The sequence below is a fragment of the Pollachius pollachius genome (genome assembly GCF_949987615.1).
Source record: "Pollachius pollachius genome assembly, chromosome: 17".
In the NCBI taxonomy this organism is placed as follows: domain Eukaryota; kingdom Metazoa; phylum Chordata; class Actinopteri; order Gadiformes; family Gadidae; genus Pollachius; species Pollachius pollachius.
This window is the reverse complement of record NC_136950.1, coordinates 18,540,888-18,558,095: the sequence shown is the minus strand read 5'-3', so window position 1 is coordinate 18,558,095 and position 17,208 is coordinate 18,540,888. Positions and strand designations below refer to the sequence as shown.

At 51.0% G+C, this 17,208-nt stretch overlaps 1 protein-coding gene across 1 annotated transcript in view; it reads left to right on the top strand.

Annotated features, from left to right (window-relative positions):
• Window positions 1–17,208, top strand: part of LOC307088701 (brefeldin A-inhibited guanine nucleotide-exchange protein 1-like) — a gene marked incomplete at its 3' end in the record, with an annotated part of 44,301 nt that overhangs the window by 26,856 nt on the left and 237 nt on the right. Inside the window, exons 6-17 of the mRNA XM_079754653.1 lie at window positions 2,622–2,976; window positions 3,593–3,727; window positions 5,070–5,356; window positions 6,000–6,133; window positions 8,455–8,689; window positions 9,221–9,320; window positions 9,709–9,848; window positions 10,316–10,424; window positions 14,166–14,370; window positions 14,781–14,892; window positions 16,741–16,946; window positions 17,173–17,206. Coding sequence (XP_079610779.1) covers window positions 2,622–2,976; window positions 3,593–3,727; window positions 5,070–5,356; window positions 6,000–6,133; window positions 8,455–8,689; window positions 9,221–9,320; window positions 9,709–9,848; window positions 10,316–10,424; window positions 14,166–14,370; window positions 14,781–14,892; window positions 16,741–16,946; window positions 17,173–17,206 — 2,052 coding nt within the window. The remainder of the gene's footprint in view (window positions 1–2,621; window positions 2,977–3,592; window positions 3,728–5,069; window positions 5,357–5,999; window positions 6,134–8,454; window positions 8,690–9,220; window positions 9,321–9,708; window positions 9,849–10,315; window positions 10,425–14,165; window positions 14,371–14,780; window positions 14,893–16,740; window positions 16,947–17,172; window positions 17,207–17,208) is intronic.

Genomic DNA, 17,208 nt, shown 5'->3' with positions numbered 1-17,208 from the left:
TTAATGTGTATCGTTAAGTTTTGCTTTGGAGTCCACGTCCTCGAGGGCGGGGGGGCGGTGTGTGTTTGCAGGGACCGGCTAGAGATGGGGACAGAGACAGATGGGCTAATGGCTGCAGCGTGTGTGGTGCCTGCTAGGCAGTTTAGTGCACCTTTAATGTGTGTAAATATCGTCTCCTGGGCCCACCTGCACATAGTAGGATAAACACACCGAGATGAGTCTCTTTCTCTTCGCTTCTCTCTACCTTCTCTCCACAACCTCCCCATCCTCCCCCTTTCTGTCTGTCTGTCTGTCTGTCTGTCTGTCTGTCTGTCTGTCTGTCTGTCTGTGTCTCTCTCTCTCTCTCTCTCTCTCTCTCTCTCTTTGTTCTCTTCCTCTCTGTCTCTCTCCCTCCATCTCTCTGTCTGTCTGTCTATCTGTCTGTCTGTGTCTCTCTCTCTCTCTCTCTTTGTTCTCTTCCTCTCTGTCTCTCTCCCTCCATCTCTCTGTCTGTCTGTCTGTCTGTCTGTCTCTGTTTCTCTCTCTCTCTCTCTCTCTCTCTCTCTCTGTCTCTCTCTCTCTCTCTCTTTGTTCTCTTCCTCTCTGTCTCTCTCCCTCCATCTCTCTGTCTGTCTGTCTGTCTGTCTCTGTTTCTCTCTCTCTCTCTGTTCTCTTCCTCTCTGTTCTCATCTTCTCTGTCTCTTTCTCTTCATCTCTCTCTCCATCTCTCTCTCTGTGTTCAAACCTCTCTCGCTCAGCTATATGCCGTTTAAGTGATGAGCTCATTCAGTTTCCCCAGACACCTCTATCCCCCCTGAGCTAAGGTGCATTTGTCCGGGCCCTTTATTCCATCCTAAGCGTGGCCTCGGAATGCGCTTCCATTGAATTAAGTTGTTTGCGTCGGAATCCTTTTTGTCAGATTTCAGCGGCTCATTCAATTGGCCAGAGGAATCTATTAGTAGGGTTTTTCTTTGTTTGTTTTTAGTTTTTTTAATTGATCTAATTCGTTTGGTATTTTGGGTAGCATATAATCACCAATTGATTATTTTCCTGGATAGAGCAAACACGGATGCATTTTTTTAAAGGCGTGTTATTATGCCACCAGGGGTGAGTGTGATTAGCCAGTACAAGCCATTTGAAAATCAGATGACGGATAGATAAGCAACATTTGCTACAGTGAACTTGGTAGGCTGGTGGACTGATCTATGCAGCGTACATCTAGGTGGACATGCCCACCTGTGGAGTCACTAAAACACTGGAAGAAGCAGATTTTCAAACAGCTTGTAATAGCTAATCACACTCAGACCTGTTGGCATAATATCACGCCTTTAATGTAATGCTCTTGAAACATTAATTATACGACTTTAGTTAAATTCAGTATTTTCCCGTCACCCAGAAGTTGAAGGGAGATAAGCTAGCTCTGCTGAGGCATCACATTAACCATTGAATCTGTATTGGAATCTCAATTAGAGATGTATATATAGTACAGATCTGCGTTAGTATTCCAAACTCGTTTTGTAACTGTGCCACATCTTTATTTTATTTCTTACTTTCGTCTTCGCCTCACTTCTTCTTCTTCAGTTGAACTCTTTTTCCCCCTTGAGTCGTTTTTTTGTATCCTTCTTAAATTTCCTTTTTAATGCAAGAATTTGTGACCAAACCTTTCACCGGAGACGCACGGCGGGCTGCCCTGTGTCGCTCCGCCCCTCCCCCCCCCTCTGCTTGGTCTTATTCTTTGCCCTCCATTTTGTGAGTTCCGTCGTCTTGGCGATTGTCCCTCAAAGGAACGGCTAAACGCAAACCAATAGCACGCTCCGACGGGCAAGATTTAAACACCATGAACACATCGCTACATCGTGGAAGTACCCCCCCCCCCGGTCTCCTCTGTGCATGTTTTGAATATTGCCCGCCATGTTCTGCTCATCAACCACCAACTGAAACACGCAAACAGCAGAGCGGGCCAGAACACACAAACAGATACACAAAACACAAATACAACCGTGATACACAACCGTTTTGGACATGCCGTATGAGCTGTTATCACACACACAGCAAACCAACAACCACCGCACAAACCAGTACTCAAAAATAGTCACACAGAAAGTTAGACACACACACACACAGACACACACACACAAACAGATATACACGTTCAGATCTACACATTCACACACTAAAACTGTTCAAACAATGTCCGACGACTGTTTGGGTCGCGTTGTGTCGGGCTCTGTGGTCACATATCAAGATGGAGGGCGGGCCCCCAGAGGGCGGGCCCCCAGCCTGCGGCTCTGGGGTCCGGTCAGGGGCCCTCCATCTTGATAGGCTCTTCTGTAGGGACCTGATTGATTTATGATGCTCTAATGTGTTTTTTTGTGTGTGTGTGTGTGTGTGTGTGTGTGTGTGTGTGTGTGTGTGTGTGTGTGTGTGTTGTATTTTCTGTGCGTGCATGGATGTATGTTTGGTTGTGTGCGTGACTGTGTGTGTTTGTGTGTATGTGTGTGTTTGTGTCTATGTGTGTGTGTGTGTGTGTGTGTGTCTGTCTCTGTGTGTGTGTCTGTGTCTGTGTGTGTGTGTGTGTGTGTGTGTGTGTGTGTGTCTGTCTCTGTGTGTGTGTGTGTGTGTGTGTGTGTGTGTGTGTGTAGCTGCAGGAGGCTAAGCAGATGGAGCGGGAGCGGCACCGGCAGCAGTCCCCGGCCACGCCCCACAAAGATGCCGCCTCCCCCCAGCTCCAGGGCCCCGCCCACCTCCAGTCCAGAGGCCCCGCCCAGGAGCCCAACGGGCCCTCCACGCCCCCCTCCACGCAGTCCACCCCGGGGGCCACGCCCACCGCCACCACCCCCTCCACCCCCGTCAACAGCGGCCTGGAGGGCGGGGCCCCCGAGGACCGGGGCCCCGGGGCCTACGAGAGCCCCCACCCCGAGAACGGCTCCGAGTTCTGCGTGGCCGAGAACGAGCAGACGGAGGCGGACCAGGCCACCGCCGCCGCCGCCGCCCAGGGTAAGAGGACGCTGTCCCCGTGGTAACAGGCTGTCCCCGTTGCAACACGCTGTCCCCGTGGTAACAGGCTGTCCCCGTGGTAACAGGCTGTCCCCGTGGTGACACGCTGTCCCCGTGGTAACAGGCTGTCCCCGTGGTGACACGCTGTCCCCGTGGTAACAGGCTGTCCCCGTGGTGACACGCTGTCCCCGTGGTAACAGGCTGTCCCCGTGGTAACAGGCTGTCCCCCTGGTAACAGGCTGTCCCCGTTGTGACACGCTGTACCCGTGGTAACAGGCTGTCCCCGTGGTAACAGGCTGTCCCCCTGGTAACAGGCTGTCCCCGTGGTAACAGGCTGGCCCCGTGGTAACAGGCTGGCCCCGTGGTAACAGGCTGTCCCCCTGGTAACAGGCTGTCCCCGTGGTAACAGGCTGTCCCTGATTTAACACATTGGTTTCTTATGGTCGACTCCCGTTGTGAATGTGGAGGTATAGAGCTCTTTCCACCGGCCATGTTGGTGATGTCGCCGCGGCAGGTCCGGTTGTTTGTGGCTCGCTCTTGATTTCCCCAGGCGTCAATGTGTGTGATTTGTGGGCGATGTGTTGGTGACGGAGCTGATGTTCCCTCCACCCTCCAGACGCCGTGGCGGAGCAGGAGCAGCGGGTGGGGGAGGGGGAGGAGGTGGAGGACCGCGAGTCCCCCAACTACGAGGAGAAGGCCCAGGAGATCGTCCAGAGCATCCTGCAGGAGGTGGTCAACACGGTCGCCGGAGGTGAGCCCGCCCCCCTGTCCTCACTGGCTCATTTTGAAAGAAAAGGTTTCAAAAATAGATTTTCATGAATATATTTTGTGCCTAACCCTTTCCCTGACCCTGATCATTTAAATTGATGCCTGGAAAGTGGGTTGAGATAGTGAAATTCTTAATGAACTTTAGAGTAGGACTACAGACTACAGAATCGAACCTGGGCCACCGCAATGCGCATTGCCCTCATGGTTAGCACCCTGTTAAGCGACTGTGTTCGATACCATTTGTTATCGTCTGGGTCCGTGCCTTGTGTGCCTCTTCCCTCCCTGAACACACACCTCCACACTGTCCACCATGTTCCCCCTGGTTTGTTTACGCTCTCAGACACCCTCAAACACCTGGGGCCGTGGTGTTACATGAGATAGCAGGGGGGATCAGAGCGCCCTGAGCCACCGTTTGGTACAAAGGGAAGGGGAGCAGAGGGGAGAGGACAACCTGTCCCCTCCCTGCTCGTGGAGAGGTGTTTAGTGAGGCCCTCTCGGATGGCCGCAGAGTCTGACGGTAATCCTACTGAGGCATGAAGTCGCTCGGAAAAACAGGGTGTCAGGTGACCCGTCTCCATGGCAGAAAACGATTGCTCGGAGCGACTGCGCTGAGGAACCTGTTACAAACAGGCCTATGTATTCATTCATACCTACCTATAACTTAGATATATGCCTGGATCTTCATTCATACATGCCTATATCTTCAGCCATGCATACTGTACCTATGGTTTAGATACATGCCTATACCTCCAAAGATACAAGCTGTACCTATAGCTTAGATAAATGCCTATATCTTCATCTAGCCATACTGTACCTATGACATAGACACATGCCTATATCTTCATCTAGCCATACTGTACCTATGACATAGATACATGCCTATATCTTCATCTATCCATACTGTACCTATTTCTTAGAAACATCCCTATATCTTCATCCACACAAGCTTTACCTATAGCTCAGATACATGCCTATATCTCCAGAGATACAAGCAGTACCTATGGCTTAGATACATTCCTATATCTTGATCTATCCATACTGTACCTATGCCATAGATACATGCCTACAGTATATCCTCATCCACACATGCTCTACCCATAGCCTAGATACATGCCTATATCTCCACGGATGCACGCTCATATCTGAAGGAGCTTTTGTTCGAAGACTTTTCAGCGTCGTGGGGTCCCTCGACAGGATTATAAATCGCATTTAGTTATTTAGTTTGTAAAACTTGCGTTCATCGGTCGAAAGAAGAGTCGGCGATTAGGATTAAAAGTGAAAAAAACAATCAGCTCAACTCACCGTCTCTCCTCCTCCCTCCACAGGGAACTGCCTGGACCCCGCCCACCTCTGCTCGGACGCCAAGGAGTCGGGCGGCGAGGGCGGGGCCGTCGGCGCGGCGGCCGTCGACGCGGTGGCGGCGGGCGAGTCGGAGGCGTGCGGCGAGGGGTCGGCGGAGGTCACCCAGAGCTCGCTGGAGGACGAGAGCGTGCTGGGCAGCAGCGACAGCGAGCACGCCCACGGCAACGGCATCCCCGGCACGCCCATCAGCGCCAGCTTCACGCCGTCGCTGCCCGACGACCGGCTCTCCGTCTCCTCCACCGACACTCAGGTGAGCCGGGGAGGGGTTGCCGTGGCGACGGGTACCACGGGCTCCGGGGTCGCCGGTGTGTGTGTGTGTGTGTGTGTGTGTGTGTGCGTTGTACGTCGGAGGATGATCACGCCCTCAACGAAGACCCTGTGTTTAGAAGTATGGCATGGCCAGATCACTCCATAGATGTAGATCTATGGATGGAGACATGAGGCAGGAACATCACAAAATAAATATACCACAACTAGGATGTGCCAATGTCGGATGAAGTGTAACACGTCAGTGGATCCCCAAAAAATATTATAAAAAATGTATGAAACTGATAACATCATATAAATAAGTAAATAGTAAATACTACTATTAAAAATAAATAAGTTGGTATTTATTCTAACTATGGGAGCGCCCTTATGAAAGCGATTCCATGCCAGCCCGAAGTTTAATAATAACTATCACACTTCTCTTGGCAGCCAAAGACACAAGTCCATGTTTCCAGCCCTCCTCAGCGGGTTTCTCAACTCAGAACAAGTCCTTCACTCCGTGTTCCCCGTAGTTTCCTCTTCGTGTGTTCACATCGGGCGCTGCCGCGGTAACAGGGGGGCTGTAGATCAGTGACGGCCGTCTCTCTCCTCACTGTCCGCTCCGGCGTTCCCTCCTCCTCCCGTAGGAATCAGGCACAGCTCCGGGCCAGCCCCCCGGCGCCAAGTTCTCCCACATCCTCCAGAAGGACGCCTTCCTGGTGTTCCGCTCGCTCTGCAAGCTCTCCATGAAGCCCCTGACCGACGGCCCCCCCGACCCCAAGTAAGTAGGGCTGCTCCGATACCGGTATCGGTATCGATACCGGTATCGATACTACCGATATCGGTATCGATACTAGTATCGATGCTAGTCTATGCGCCGATCCGATACCATCACGTGACACAGGCAAAGGACATCACAAACAGGTGCGGTTTTATGCTGCAATCGTTTAAGGTCGGAGATGGAAAGTCGGAATGGGAAACTCAATCTACACATGGATGCTTAACAAGAATACCAATGTATTATTATAATTATAGATTCTAAATGTAAATTATCCAGTTCTGGAAAAGAAAAAAAATTGACAGTAAGTGGACCGGCTATACATTGCTGTCATCGTAAGAGAAGCCTTCGATGAGAACAAGTGCTATTCGTAGTTACAATGCTAGATGCTGTATCGGTTTATACACGGTATCCGACGATACTCAAGTTCAAGAATCTGTATCGGGAAGGAAATAATGGTATCAGAACGTCTCTACGAGTAAGAGACTGGCCCCTCTCCCCGGGTCCCCTGGGTCCTTCTCTTCTGAACCATATTTTCTTTTACAAATCGCTCTTCTCTGTGAGTCAGGTCTCTGTTGACGTGTGGTGGGTCTGTTATCGTGAATAAAACAGCATGGGTGTTTATTCATGAGGTTCTGGTGTGGATGTAGGGGTGGGAGGGTAGTAGACTGAGTTGTTGTTGAAAATATTCTGTTTGAAGTCCTGCGTATTGCAACACACCGTTGCATCTTTCAAATATATGCGTTTGTGATTATAAGTATAACGGCATATCTCGGTTGTCTTATTCATTTCTTGACATTACTGATGTTATGATGTATTAATATTGGGACCCAGACCTTATCAGTGGAATCTAGTCTGTCATGATCTGCCTCGGGGTCGCAGTTTTGGTAACTTAAACAAACACTTCTGCAATAGATATAAGCTTGAAGAGTCTTACTCTATTAATAGTGAGTAAAAATATTTAAAAAAGAGTCAACAAATGAAGCATCACTCCGAGGATCTTAATCACATCCTGGTCTGGTAGAGCAGAGCTCTCCTCCTCCCCCCATGGTGTCAGTCCCTGCTAACTAGCATCAGGATAATCAGGGTTGACTCTGCGTGGTTCTCATGCTAACAGGGGACGGCTCAAAGAAGTTAACCTGCCTGCGTTCGGATCTGTTTCCCCATCTTAATTTAATCCACCACAGGGCTCTGTGAAGGGTTCTTATCAGTTCTGCATGCGGGGAAAGCCGGCCTCGCGTTAATCTCATTCATGAAATACATTTATGTAACCGTATATGGATGTCAAAAACATTTTCTTAAACTTAAACCAGAATTTTTATGCAAGGGTTGAATTTATTACTGCAATACATTTCTTGCTATTGTTTTAGTTTTTCAACCCTGCTGAATTTTCCTCTCTTAGTTCCCACATGTTTAGTTTATTTAATATTTATGTATCCCTGCTTTGTATTCTTCTGGGGTTTAGCTAGTCATCAAACAAAGACCAGGGACAAATATATATTTATAGATAGATGGATAGATCTGGATTGATCTCAAAAGATGGATAGATAGATCTAGATAGATAGAAAGAATGTATAGGTAGCATGAAAGTAGCCTGTCTTCATCAACCTGCTGAAAGTCTAGTTCTGGTTTCCAAAACGTTCTTCCAGGGATGACTCAAACACAACACGATAAAAGTCAAGGCCCCAAATACAGAAAGGGGTAGTTGTTTTAGTTGTTCTAGCCACCACCTGCAGGCTGTTTGTTCGGTATGGAAACAGGAAGTCCTTGTTGTTGAGTCACTGTGCTGCTCGCTGATGTACTGTCAGATCGGTGGTTTGTGGTGATTCATTCTGAAGGTCCATGTTCCGGGATCATCTTATCAGGTTCATTATGGTATGCAAAACTCCTGTGATTTGTTCCAAGAGGTTGGACTGCAGTCTCTCACACACACACACACACACACACACACAGACACACAGGCACACACACACACACACGCACACACACACACACACACACACACACACACACACACACACACACACACACACACACAGACAGACACACAGGCACACACACACACACACACACAGACACACACACACACACACACACACACACACACACACACACACACACACACACACACACACACACAGGCATACATAAACACACGCAATGTACTCTTTAATTCTCATCCCATTCCAATCAATCACGTCCTAATCACAAGAATAATAACTCCTAATCAGCCGCGCCCTGCAATCGTCCGAAACAGTCGTGATAACTAAGATGACCTCCTCTCCTCCCCCGTCTCCTCCTCTCTCCCCCCCATCCCCCCCCAGGTCCCATGAGCTGCGCTCAAAGGTGCTGTCCCTGCAGCTGCTGCTGTCCATCCTGCAGAACGCCGGCCCGGTCTTCAAGACCAACGAGATGTTCATTAACGCCATCAAGCAGTACCTGTGCGTGGCGCTCTCCAAGAACGGCGTGTCCTCGGTGCCCGAGGTCTTCGAGCTGTCGCTGTCCATCTTCCTCACGCTGCTGTCCCACTTCAAGACCCACCTCAAGATGCAGATCGAGGTCGGTGTCCTGGAACGCCCGTCTCCTCCGGGGTCAAAACCTCTGGCTTTGTTGTTCGTCAACTTATTTGGGGAAATCTCTGGTTTACACACGTATCAAAGGGTTGATACCTCTCTGGTATCAACCCTTTAAACCGGTTAAAGGGTTGGTATTAGACCTCCAAGTGTGAATGTGATTAGCTATTCTGAGCAGTTTGAAAATCGGTGTTTTAGTACGCTGGATGGATCGGTCTACCAGCCTACCCAGTGGACTGTAGCTAATGTTGCTGATCTATACGTCATCAACCAGGTGGACACACCCACCAGCGCTGTCACTTAGGCACATGGAAGTCTTGTAATGGCTGATCACACTCACGCCTGGTGGTATAATACCAATACTTAAAGGGGAACAAGAAAACTAGAAAAGGTCAGGTTAGGGGAGGGGTGTCAACGGCAAGCAGTAGAGTTAAAGCCACGTGCCAAACATTGAATGGAAAAGCTAACATTTGGTCACAATATTTAACCTGACGATTCCTCCCCCCCCCCCCCACAGGTGTTCTTCAAGGAGATCTTCCTGTACATCCTGGAGACCTCGACCAGCTCGTACGACCACAAGTGGATGGTCATCCAGACGCTCACCAGGATCTGTGCAGGTACAACTACGTTTACGTCATTTATCCAAAGAGACTTACAATGAGTATGTTTGTCAGAAGAAAGAAAAAACGAAATATGGCTGTCGGTGCAGTAAGGATGTTGATAGAACCAAGTGCCAAGCACTTATAATCGCTAGGTTAACCCATTCCCCGTATACAACAGATATAGCTAGGTTAAGATGCCATGTACTATTTCAACTATTCGGCATCAGCCTCATACGTCGTCTGAAAGCTACAAGCTTAGTTTCACGTAAACCAAAGAAAGTGTTTATTTTGGTCGGATCTCCTCATGGACATCTGTCCATGACATCTGTCATCACAACACTCTTGTGTGTGTGTGTGTAGTAGTGTGTACAGTGCCTCACCCATTGTGTGCGTTTGTGTGTAGACGCCCAGGGCGTGGTGGACATCTACGTCAACTACGACTGCGACCTGAACGCCGCCAACATCTTCGAGCGGCTGGTCAACGACCTCTCGAAGATCGCCCAGGGAAGGGGGGGTCACGAGCTCGGCACCACGCCCGTCCAGGTGAACTTTCACCTTTCTGTTTCGGTTTTTTCACCAAATCTTAAGATCTTGAAAAATGGTGGAAGGCTGCACTTTAATTTTCATCGCAGCCCTCACTTTAGCTTAAAGGTGGTTTGGAAAAACAAGTTTTTATTCTGCTCCTTGAAGAGGCAATCTCCATGTTATTATTTTGTTCCCGTTGGCGATAAGCGCGAATGGTTGCCATGGCTCCCAACGGTGTCACCGTCACCCTGTTCGTAGCAGTCATAATACTGTTGCTTCCATCAGTGGGCCAGAGGCTCCGTCACCCATGTGTCACCTTATGCACAAATAGATGAAGACTCCACATTTATGTAAATGAAGATCTTTGAGGTTGTCAATTTAACGGCACGAATTTAAACACAAAGTAGGTCGTGGTGGAGGTGGGCGGGACCGCTACAGGGGGGAACGTTTGTGGGGGTTGTAACGTGTTCCTTGGTGGCCCTCAGGAGCTGACCCTGAGGAAGAAGGGCCTGGAGTGCCTGGTGTCCATCCTGAAGTGCATGGTGGAGTGGAGCAAAGACCAGTACGTCAACCCCAACTCCCAGACCAGCCTCGGTAAGACCCCCGTCCGGCGGCCCTCTCCCCCCCCCGCGTTCTGGGGGGGGGGGTGGACAGTCAGTCGAAACCCTGGTTCGGACCCAACAATCCAGCTCTGGTCTGTGTGGAAATGGGGTCTCTGTTCGCTGCCACGTGAACTTGAGGCGTGAACGGGATCTGACTCAGCCATAGGAGGCGAAACGAACCACAATGAAGGGTCGACTGTCGATTTGACCTGCAGACTGGGAATATCACACCTATTCAGTCAGGTGATTGTAAGCGTCAGAGGCTGAAATGAGGTACAGGGTCCATCGTAATGGGGCCGGATGTGCCCAGTTAAGGGTCGTACGACTGCATGTAGCGACTGCTGGTGGTCACAAAGACAGACGTTTTGAAAGGATTCAGTGACCGAATGTTGGAAACGGGGTTATTTAAATATAATTGTCGGAGCACCAACGATAAGTGTTATTTTGAGAAGAGAATTGAGGCTGAGCGATGAGCTAGCGCACGGTGAGCCAGTAAGGCAGCAGGCACGTCGTCAGGCTGCCCTCCCTGGGGTCGGAGGCTCCCTGGCTGACATTTATCCCCCGTACGTAGCTCTCGGCCCGGACGGAGGGAGCAGAGTTCGCCTCCTTCCACCCGAGGAGGCCGGGAGCGGACGGCTCAGCCCCCAGGCCGGCTCATCCTGCAGGCGCAGCGGACGCAACGCCACAGAAAGCAAGGGGAGACGGGGGAACAAGCCCTAGGCATGACGCTTGTGGAATCGTGTGTGTGTGTGTGTGTGGAGGCTGGATGATGGGATTTGAGTGTCAGAACTGCGTCGGGTCGGGGGGGGGGGGTGTCCCACCATCAGCCTAAACGAACTGCAGACTAGCCCGGGGCGGTCCTGGAAAGACGGGGCCCTTTAGCGCTAGCAGTGTACTCATGGGCTCCGAGGGGCCACTCTCTAGGTCGGACTGGTTTAGGATGAGCTGACTGGTGAGCCGCTGGGAGAGCTCCTGGTTTTAACGGATAACTTAATAGATAAATGAATGTATTTTGTAATTCTCAAAGCGATGTAGACTAGTAAGCGTTGTAGTAAAGACTTGTCACTGCTTTTTCCTTTCAAACCTCCCGTCCGCGTTGCCGCCTGGTTCCAGTCAGAGCAGGTAACGGTCGGAGCGTCAGTATTAGGGGCTAGAAAGAGTAGCCGTGGTTGCTGTATAATAGATGTTCCGTGTGTGTGTGTGTGTGTGTTAGGTGTCTCTCTCTAGACAAACTGTCCTGGTTCACAGGGACAGGAGTCTTTGTCACTTGTATAGTTTTGTGTTACGCCAAACTAGACCTGATCTCACAGTCCTTCTCCCCCCCCCACTGCCTCTCCCACTGTAAAGTTTAAACTGCTTTAGTATTGTGAGGAAGAGGAAGGTAGGCCTGAGAGGAAGAGGAAGGTAGGCCTGAGAGGAAGAGGAAGGTAGGCCTGAGAGGAGGAAGGTAGGCCTGAGAGGAAGAGGAAGGTAGGCCTGAGAGGAAGAGGAAGGTAGGCCTGAGAGGAGGAAGAGGAAGGTAGGCCTGAGAGGAGGAAGGTAGGCCTGAGAGGAAGAGGAAGGTAGGCCTGAGAGGAGGAAGAGGAAGGTAGGCCTGAGAGGAGGAAGAGGAAGGTAGGCCTGAGAGGAGGAAGAGGAAGGTAGGCTTCAGAGGAGGAAGAGGAAGGTAGGCCTCAGAGGAGGAAGCACCCCACTAGCTCCCGTTACCGCGGCCAGTCCTGAATGTTTAAAGGGTTTCCAGTGTAACCAGAGAGCCAGCGGACCTCGTTACATAGGCCTGGTCTCTATGCCGGCGGTGAACCCTCAGCTCCTTCTCCATCCCCACCCTCTGCCCTCAGGCTGGTAGAGACGCCCTCTCTCTCTCTCTCTCCGTCTCCCTCTTCTCTCTGTCGTTCTCTGTCTCACCCTTTAATCCCTTTCTCTTTATTTCCCTCTCTCTCTTTCCCCCCTCCCTCCGTCTTACTCTGGGTCTCTGTCTCTCGCCGTTTCTTTAGCTCTGTTGCTATCCCTTTTTACCCAGCTCTCGTTCTCTACCTCATCCTGTTTCCCCTATGGCTCGCTCTCGCTCTCTCTCTCCCCCCTCACCTCCAGCCAGATGCTTTATTAGAGGACCACCTTCATAATGACCTCTCCAGCTCCCAATCACAGTGCCTCGTCCCACCCCACCTCAGTGCTCTGCGTGCGTGTGAGAGCGTCTGTTTGTGTGTCTACCGTGAGTGTGTTTGTGTGCGCGGCACATTTGCCTCTTCCAAATGATTGGCCAATGAAATCCACAGGCGGCTGAACGACCACACTGAGCTCTCTCTCTCTCTCTCTCTGCTCGCTCCGCAGCCTCTGGTTCCCTGCTGTTTGAACTGAGACAGCTACGGTCTCACGTAGCTTTAGGACTTCCACCAGGGGATGATGTGATTGTTCTCACTGGATGTCTGTGCTTTCCACGGCTTTTCCACTGCTCTCAGCAGAAACAAAAGACCGAACAGCCAACACTCCATGTCTCCCTCAAAGCATTCTTGGAGGAGTGGAAACTAGTTGAGAGCAGCGTGCCTATGGCTGTCTGTCTGTCTGTCTGTTTGTCTGTCGGCCTGTCGTTTCAGGATTTACTCATTCACATCTGATAATGATGGTAGGGGCCATGCAGGGGGCTGATAAAAGTGTGATGGGTGTGCCTGAGTGTGTGCATGTGTTAATTCCTTGGTGTGTGTGTGTGTGTGTGTGTGTGTGTGTGTGCGTTAGGGCTGGGCGATTAATCGAATTTTGATCGCGATTTCGATTTTAGCGTCAAACGACCACAAAATTAACGTAGTCGAGTTTTTTGATTTAAAAATAAATAAATATTTTTTTTGTTTTATAATAAGGGCAGAACAGCTGGATACATATCTTTATATTATTTTAGATTGGAACATTTTCTTTTTGACCATTTTGTGTTTTTTTTTTAGGCGAAATTTCAAAGTTCTCAGTTCCAAAGGTTTTTTTGGGAGAGACATGCTGAATAAACACAACATGCATTCAAACTCAAAAATAATCGTTTGAATAATAGTAATTTCAATGGTGACCAAAATAATCGTGATTATGATTTTTCCATAATCGAGCAGCCCTAGGTTGTGTGTGTGTGTGTGTGTGTGTGTGTTAGGGTTAGTATATGTATACTGTAAGTGTGTGTGTACATATACTCTTGCATTACACCACGTTCACGCCGTACATGTCCTTCGACGGATGACGGAGGGCGTGTCTGACGTATGGCTAACGCCATCTGATTGGCCGACGGATCCCTCGCTGCCTGAAAAGTAGAACATTTCTCAACGTTCTGACGCAGGCAACGGAGCCGACGGAACGGAATGACCCACAATGCATTTCGAGAACGCCCCGTGCAAAGTCAATGAGCTCCGTAGACGGACGTGTACAGTGTGACCGCGGTGTTAGGATTGGTCGTGACGTACCGCGTTGATGACCAGTCCAAACCCACCTAGCTGAGAGGGGCCCGGGATGGTGCACCTCTGGAGTCTGGCCTGATGTTTATGAAAAGGGCCCCCAGTCACCCACCAGTCACCCACCAGTCACCCACCAGTCACCCACCAGTCTCTCCCTCCCCCTCCCCCCTGCTGAAAGAGAGAAGCCATGATGGCTCGTCACTCATCCCTCCCCCCCCTGCCCTCCCCAGGCCAGGAGAAGCATCTGTACACCCACACCCCCATGACCTCTCCCCCCTCTCTCCCCCTCTCTCCCCCCCCCCCAGGCCAGGAGAAGCCGGTGGAGCAGGACAGCAGCGACAGCTCCAAGGCCCCGGACCCCATCCACCGCTACGGCTCCATCAACTCCCTGGACTCCACCGCCTCCTCGGGGATCGGCTCCTACTCCACCCAGATGTCCGGCACCGACAACCCCGAGCAGTTCGAGGTCCTCAAGCAGCAGAAGGAGATCATCGAGCAAGGCATCGATCTGTACGCGGTGCACGCACACACACACACACGCATGCACACGGAGCCAGGCATCGATCTGTACGTGGCGCACGCACGCACACACACACACACACAGGTTCTGCTCCTCTTGTCTTAAGTTCTGTTCTGATGAAGTTCTACTCTCGTCGACCGTAGTTCTATTTTACCTCGTTCTACGTAGTTCTTTTTTATGGTGTTCTATTCTATTCTGCTCTCGCTGTTCTACTCTAGTTCTAGGCAACCATAGTTCTATTCTAGTAGTTCTATTCTTGTAGTTCTAATTTAACCCTAGTTGTGTTCAGCTATATTGGCGTTCCACTCTATTCCGCTCTAGACCTGTCCTACTCTGCTCTACTGTAGTTCGGTTCTCCTCTGTTCTCCGGTTCTGATCTTTCTCCGGGTTCTCCTCACAGCTTCAACAAGAAACCAAAGAGAGGCATCCAGTACCTCCAGGAGCAAGGCATGCTGGGAACCACGCCGGAGGACCTGGCCCAGTTCCTGCATCAGGAGGAGAGGCTTGACTCGGTGAGCCAATCGGCTGCCTTCCTCCCCTCCCCCCCAACGCTAGTGGGAGGATGACTCATGGGGGGGGGGGGGGGGGGGGGGGGAGGTTGACTCCCAGCATGAGTCAGACCCCCTTGAAAAACGGGATGGGTTCATCTCAAGGGGTTATTCCTAATAAAATCCATTTGAACGCTCATTTGAGCAGCCTTCGGCTCAGGAGCTGGAGAGGGCTGACTGGTATCCGGAAGGTTGCTAGTTCGATCCCCGGCTCCTCCTAGCGTGTCGATGTGCCCTTGGGCAAGAAACCTCACCCTTACTGCTCCTGACGAGCTGGCCTTCACCTTGCGTGGCTGACACCGCCGTTGGTGTGGGAACGTGTGTATGGATCTGTGAATGTTACGCAACCGTTTGTAATTATCGTTTACCATTTATCATATGCATGGGAACCAAGGAAGCTTATGATTAAATGTGACAAGTAGGATTTTATCGTCTTTGATCTGGAAGTCGAGTGTTGGAAACCCCCACTCATCGTCCCCCTCCTGTCCTACGCAGTTAAGACGCCAGACGACACAAACGCAACGTTTTGAAACCGTTCAGCAGTTTATACCCCCCCCCCCTCATCTCTATCACCCTGCTTCTGTAATTACCCTGGCATTCACCTACCAGCGTCTGTTTCCCATGATGCATCTCACCGGAGCTAACGTTAAACAGCTCTCTGTGAGGGAGACGGCGCCGTGCCGCGTCTCGCCTTAAGGGGGCCTTAAGTGCCCTCGAACGCGCGGCGCAAACAAACAGCGGGGCCATGCAGGAGGAGAAAGAGGAGAAGGGGAGGCGAGGGGAGGGAGGAGGGAGAAGAGGGAGAGGAGACGCAGGAGAGGGACGAGAGAGAGGAGGGGGGAGAGGAGAGGGACGAGAGGAGAGAGAAGATGGAGAGGAGACACAGGAGAGGGACAAGAGAGGAAGGACGAGAGGAGAGGGAGGAGAGAGAGAGGAGAGAGAGGAGAAGAGAGGGAGGAGAGAGAGAAGAGAGGGAGGAGAGAGAGGGGAGGGAGGAGAGAGGGGAGGAGAGAGAGGGGAGGGAGGAGAGAGGGGAGGGGAGAGAGGGAGATGGAGGGAGGGAGAGAGGAGAGAGGGGAGGGAGAGAGGAGAGCGAGGGGAGGGAGGAGAGAGAGAGTGGGGAGGGGAGGGGGAGACGAGATGAGCCGCCTTTTCAGGGAAATGTGTGTCTAGCATCAGTGAGTGTGCAGTCATTACCGCGTTATTTAGAAAACAACTCGCATTCTGGGGCTGCCGATTGGTTTTCCGCTGCGCGTTGACAATCAAAAGGTTTTTAATAGGCCACCCACTTCTGTTGGTCCTCAAGTGACGTTCCTTTTTCATTGGGGATTTTAAATGCAGACAAACACGAGGTTCAGCTGTACAGCGGAGGGTTTTATCCGAGGGAACTTAGGGTGTGTTAGGTAAAGAGTACCGTCAACCGGTTGGCTTTGGGCATTTGGGGTTTCAATGCATGAAACCCCAAATGCGAAGCGTTTTGAACCCCCCCCCCCCCCCTTTTAATATTCTCTCCATCACATCCCTGCATCCTTGGTATCAGTTAATTTAAAGTAATTATAATGTATTAATGGGGAGGCATGTGGCTGGCTGTCGCCTTGCACAGCTGATACCGCCGTCGGTGTGTGAATGTGTGTATGAATGGGTGACTGTTAGGCAATAATTGCAAAGAGCTTTGAGTGGCCAAAAGTGCTGTATAAATGCAGTCCATTTACCATTCATGAGTTGGAGCTATGTGATTTCACCATGGGTCTCATGCATGTAGAGCTGGTGGTCTGGGGGTATTAAGACGGGGTTGTGTCTCCTGCCTCTCAGACCCAGGTGGGCGAGTTTCTGGGGGACAACGAGCGCTTCAACAAGGAGGTGATGTACGCCTACGTGGACCAGATGGACTTCCAGGGGAAGGACTTTGTGTCGGCGCTGCGCATCTTCCTGGAGGGCTTCCGGCTCCCGGGAGAGGCCCAGAAGATCGACAGGCTCATGGAGAAGTTCGCCGCCAGATACCTGGAGTGCAACCAAGGGTGAGGTCCCAGCAGTGACCCCCACCATCACCACCCCCACTACCAACTCCCCCACTCCCGTCCTCCATCACCACCACCAACAACACCATAACCACCACCACCACTAACACCATCACCACCAACACCACCACCATCACCACCACTGCTGCCTGCCTGGTGTGGTTTTAATATTGTAATGAACCCGTCTCTCCTCTTCCCTCCCCTGTCCTCGTGTTCTGTTCCTCAGGCAAACGCTGTTTGCGAGCGCGGACACGGCCTACGT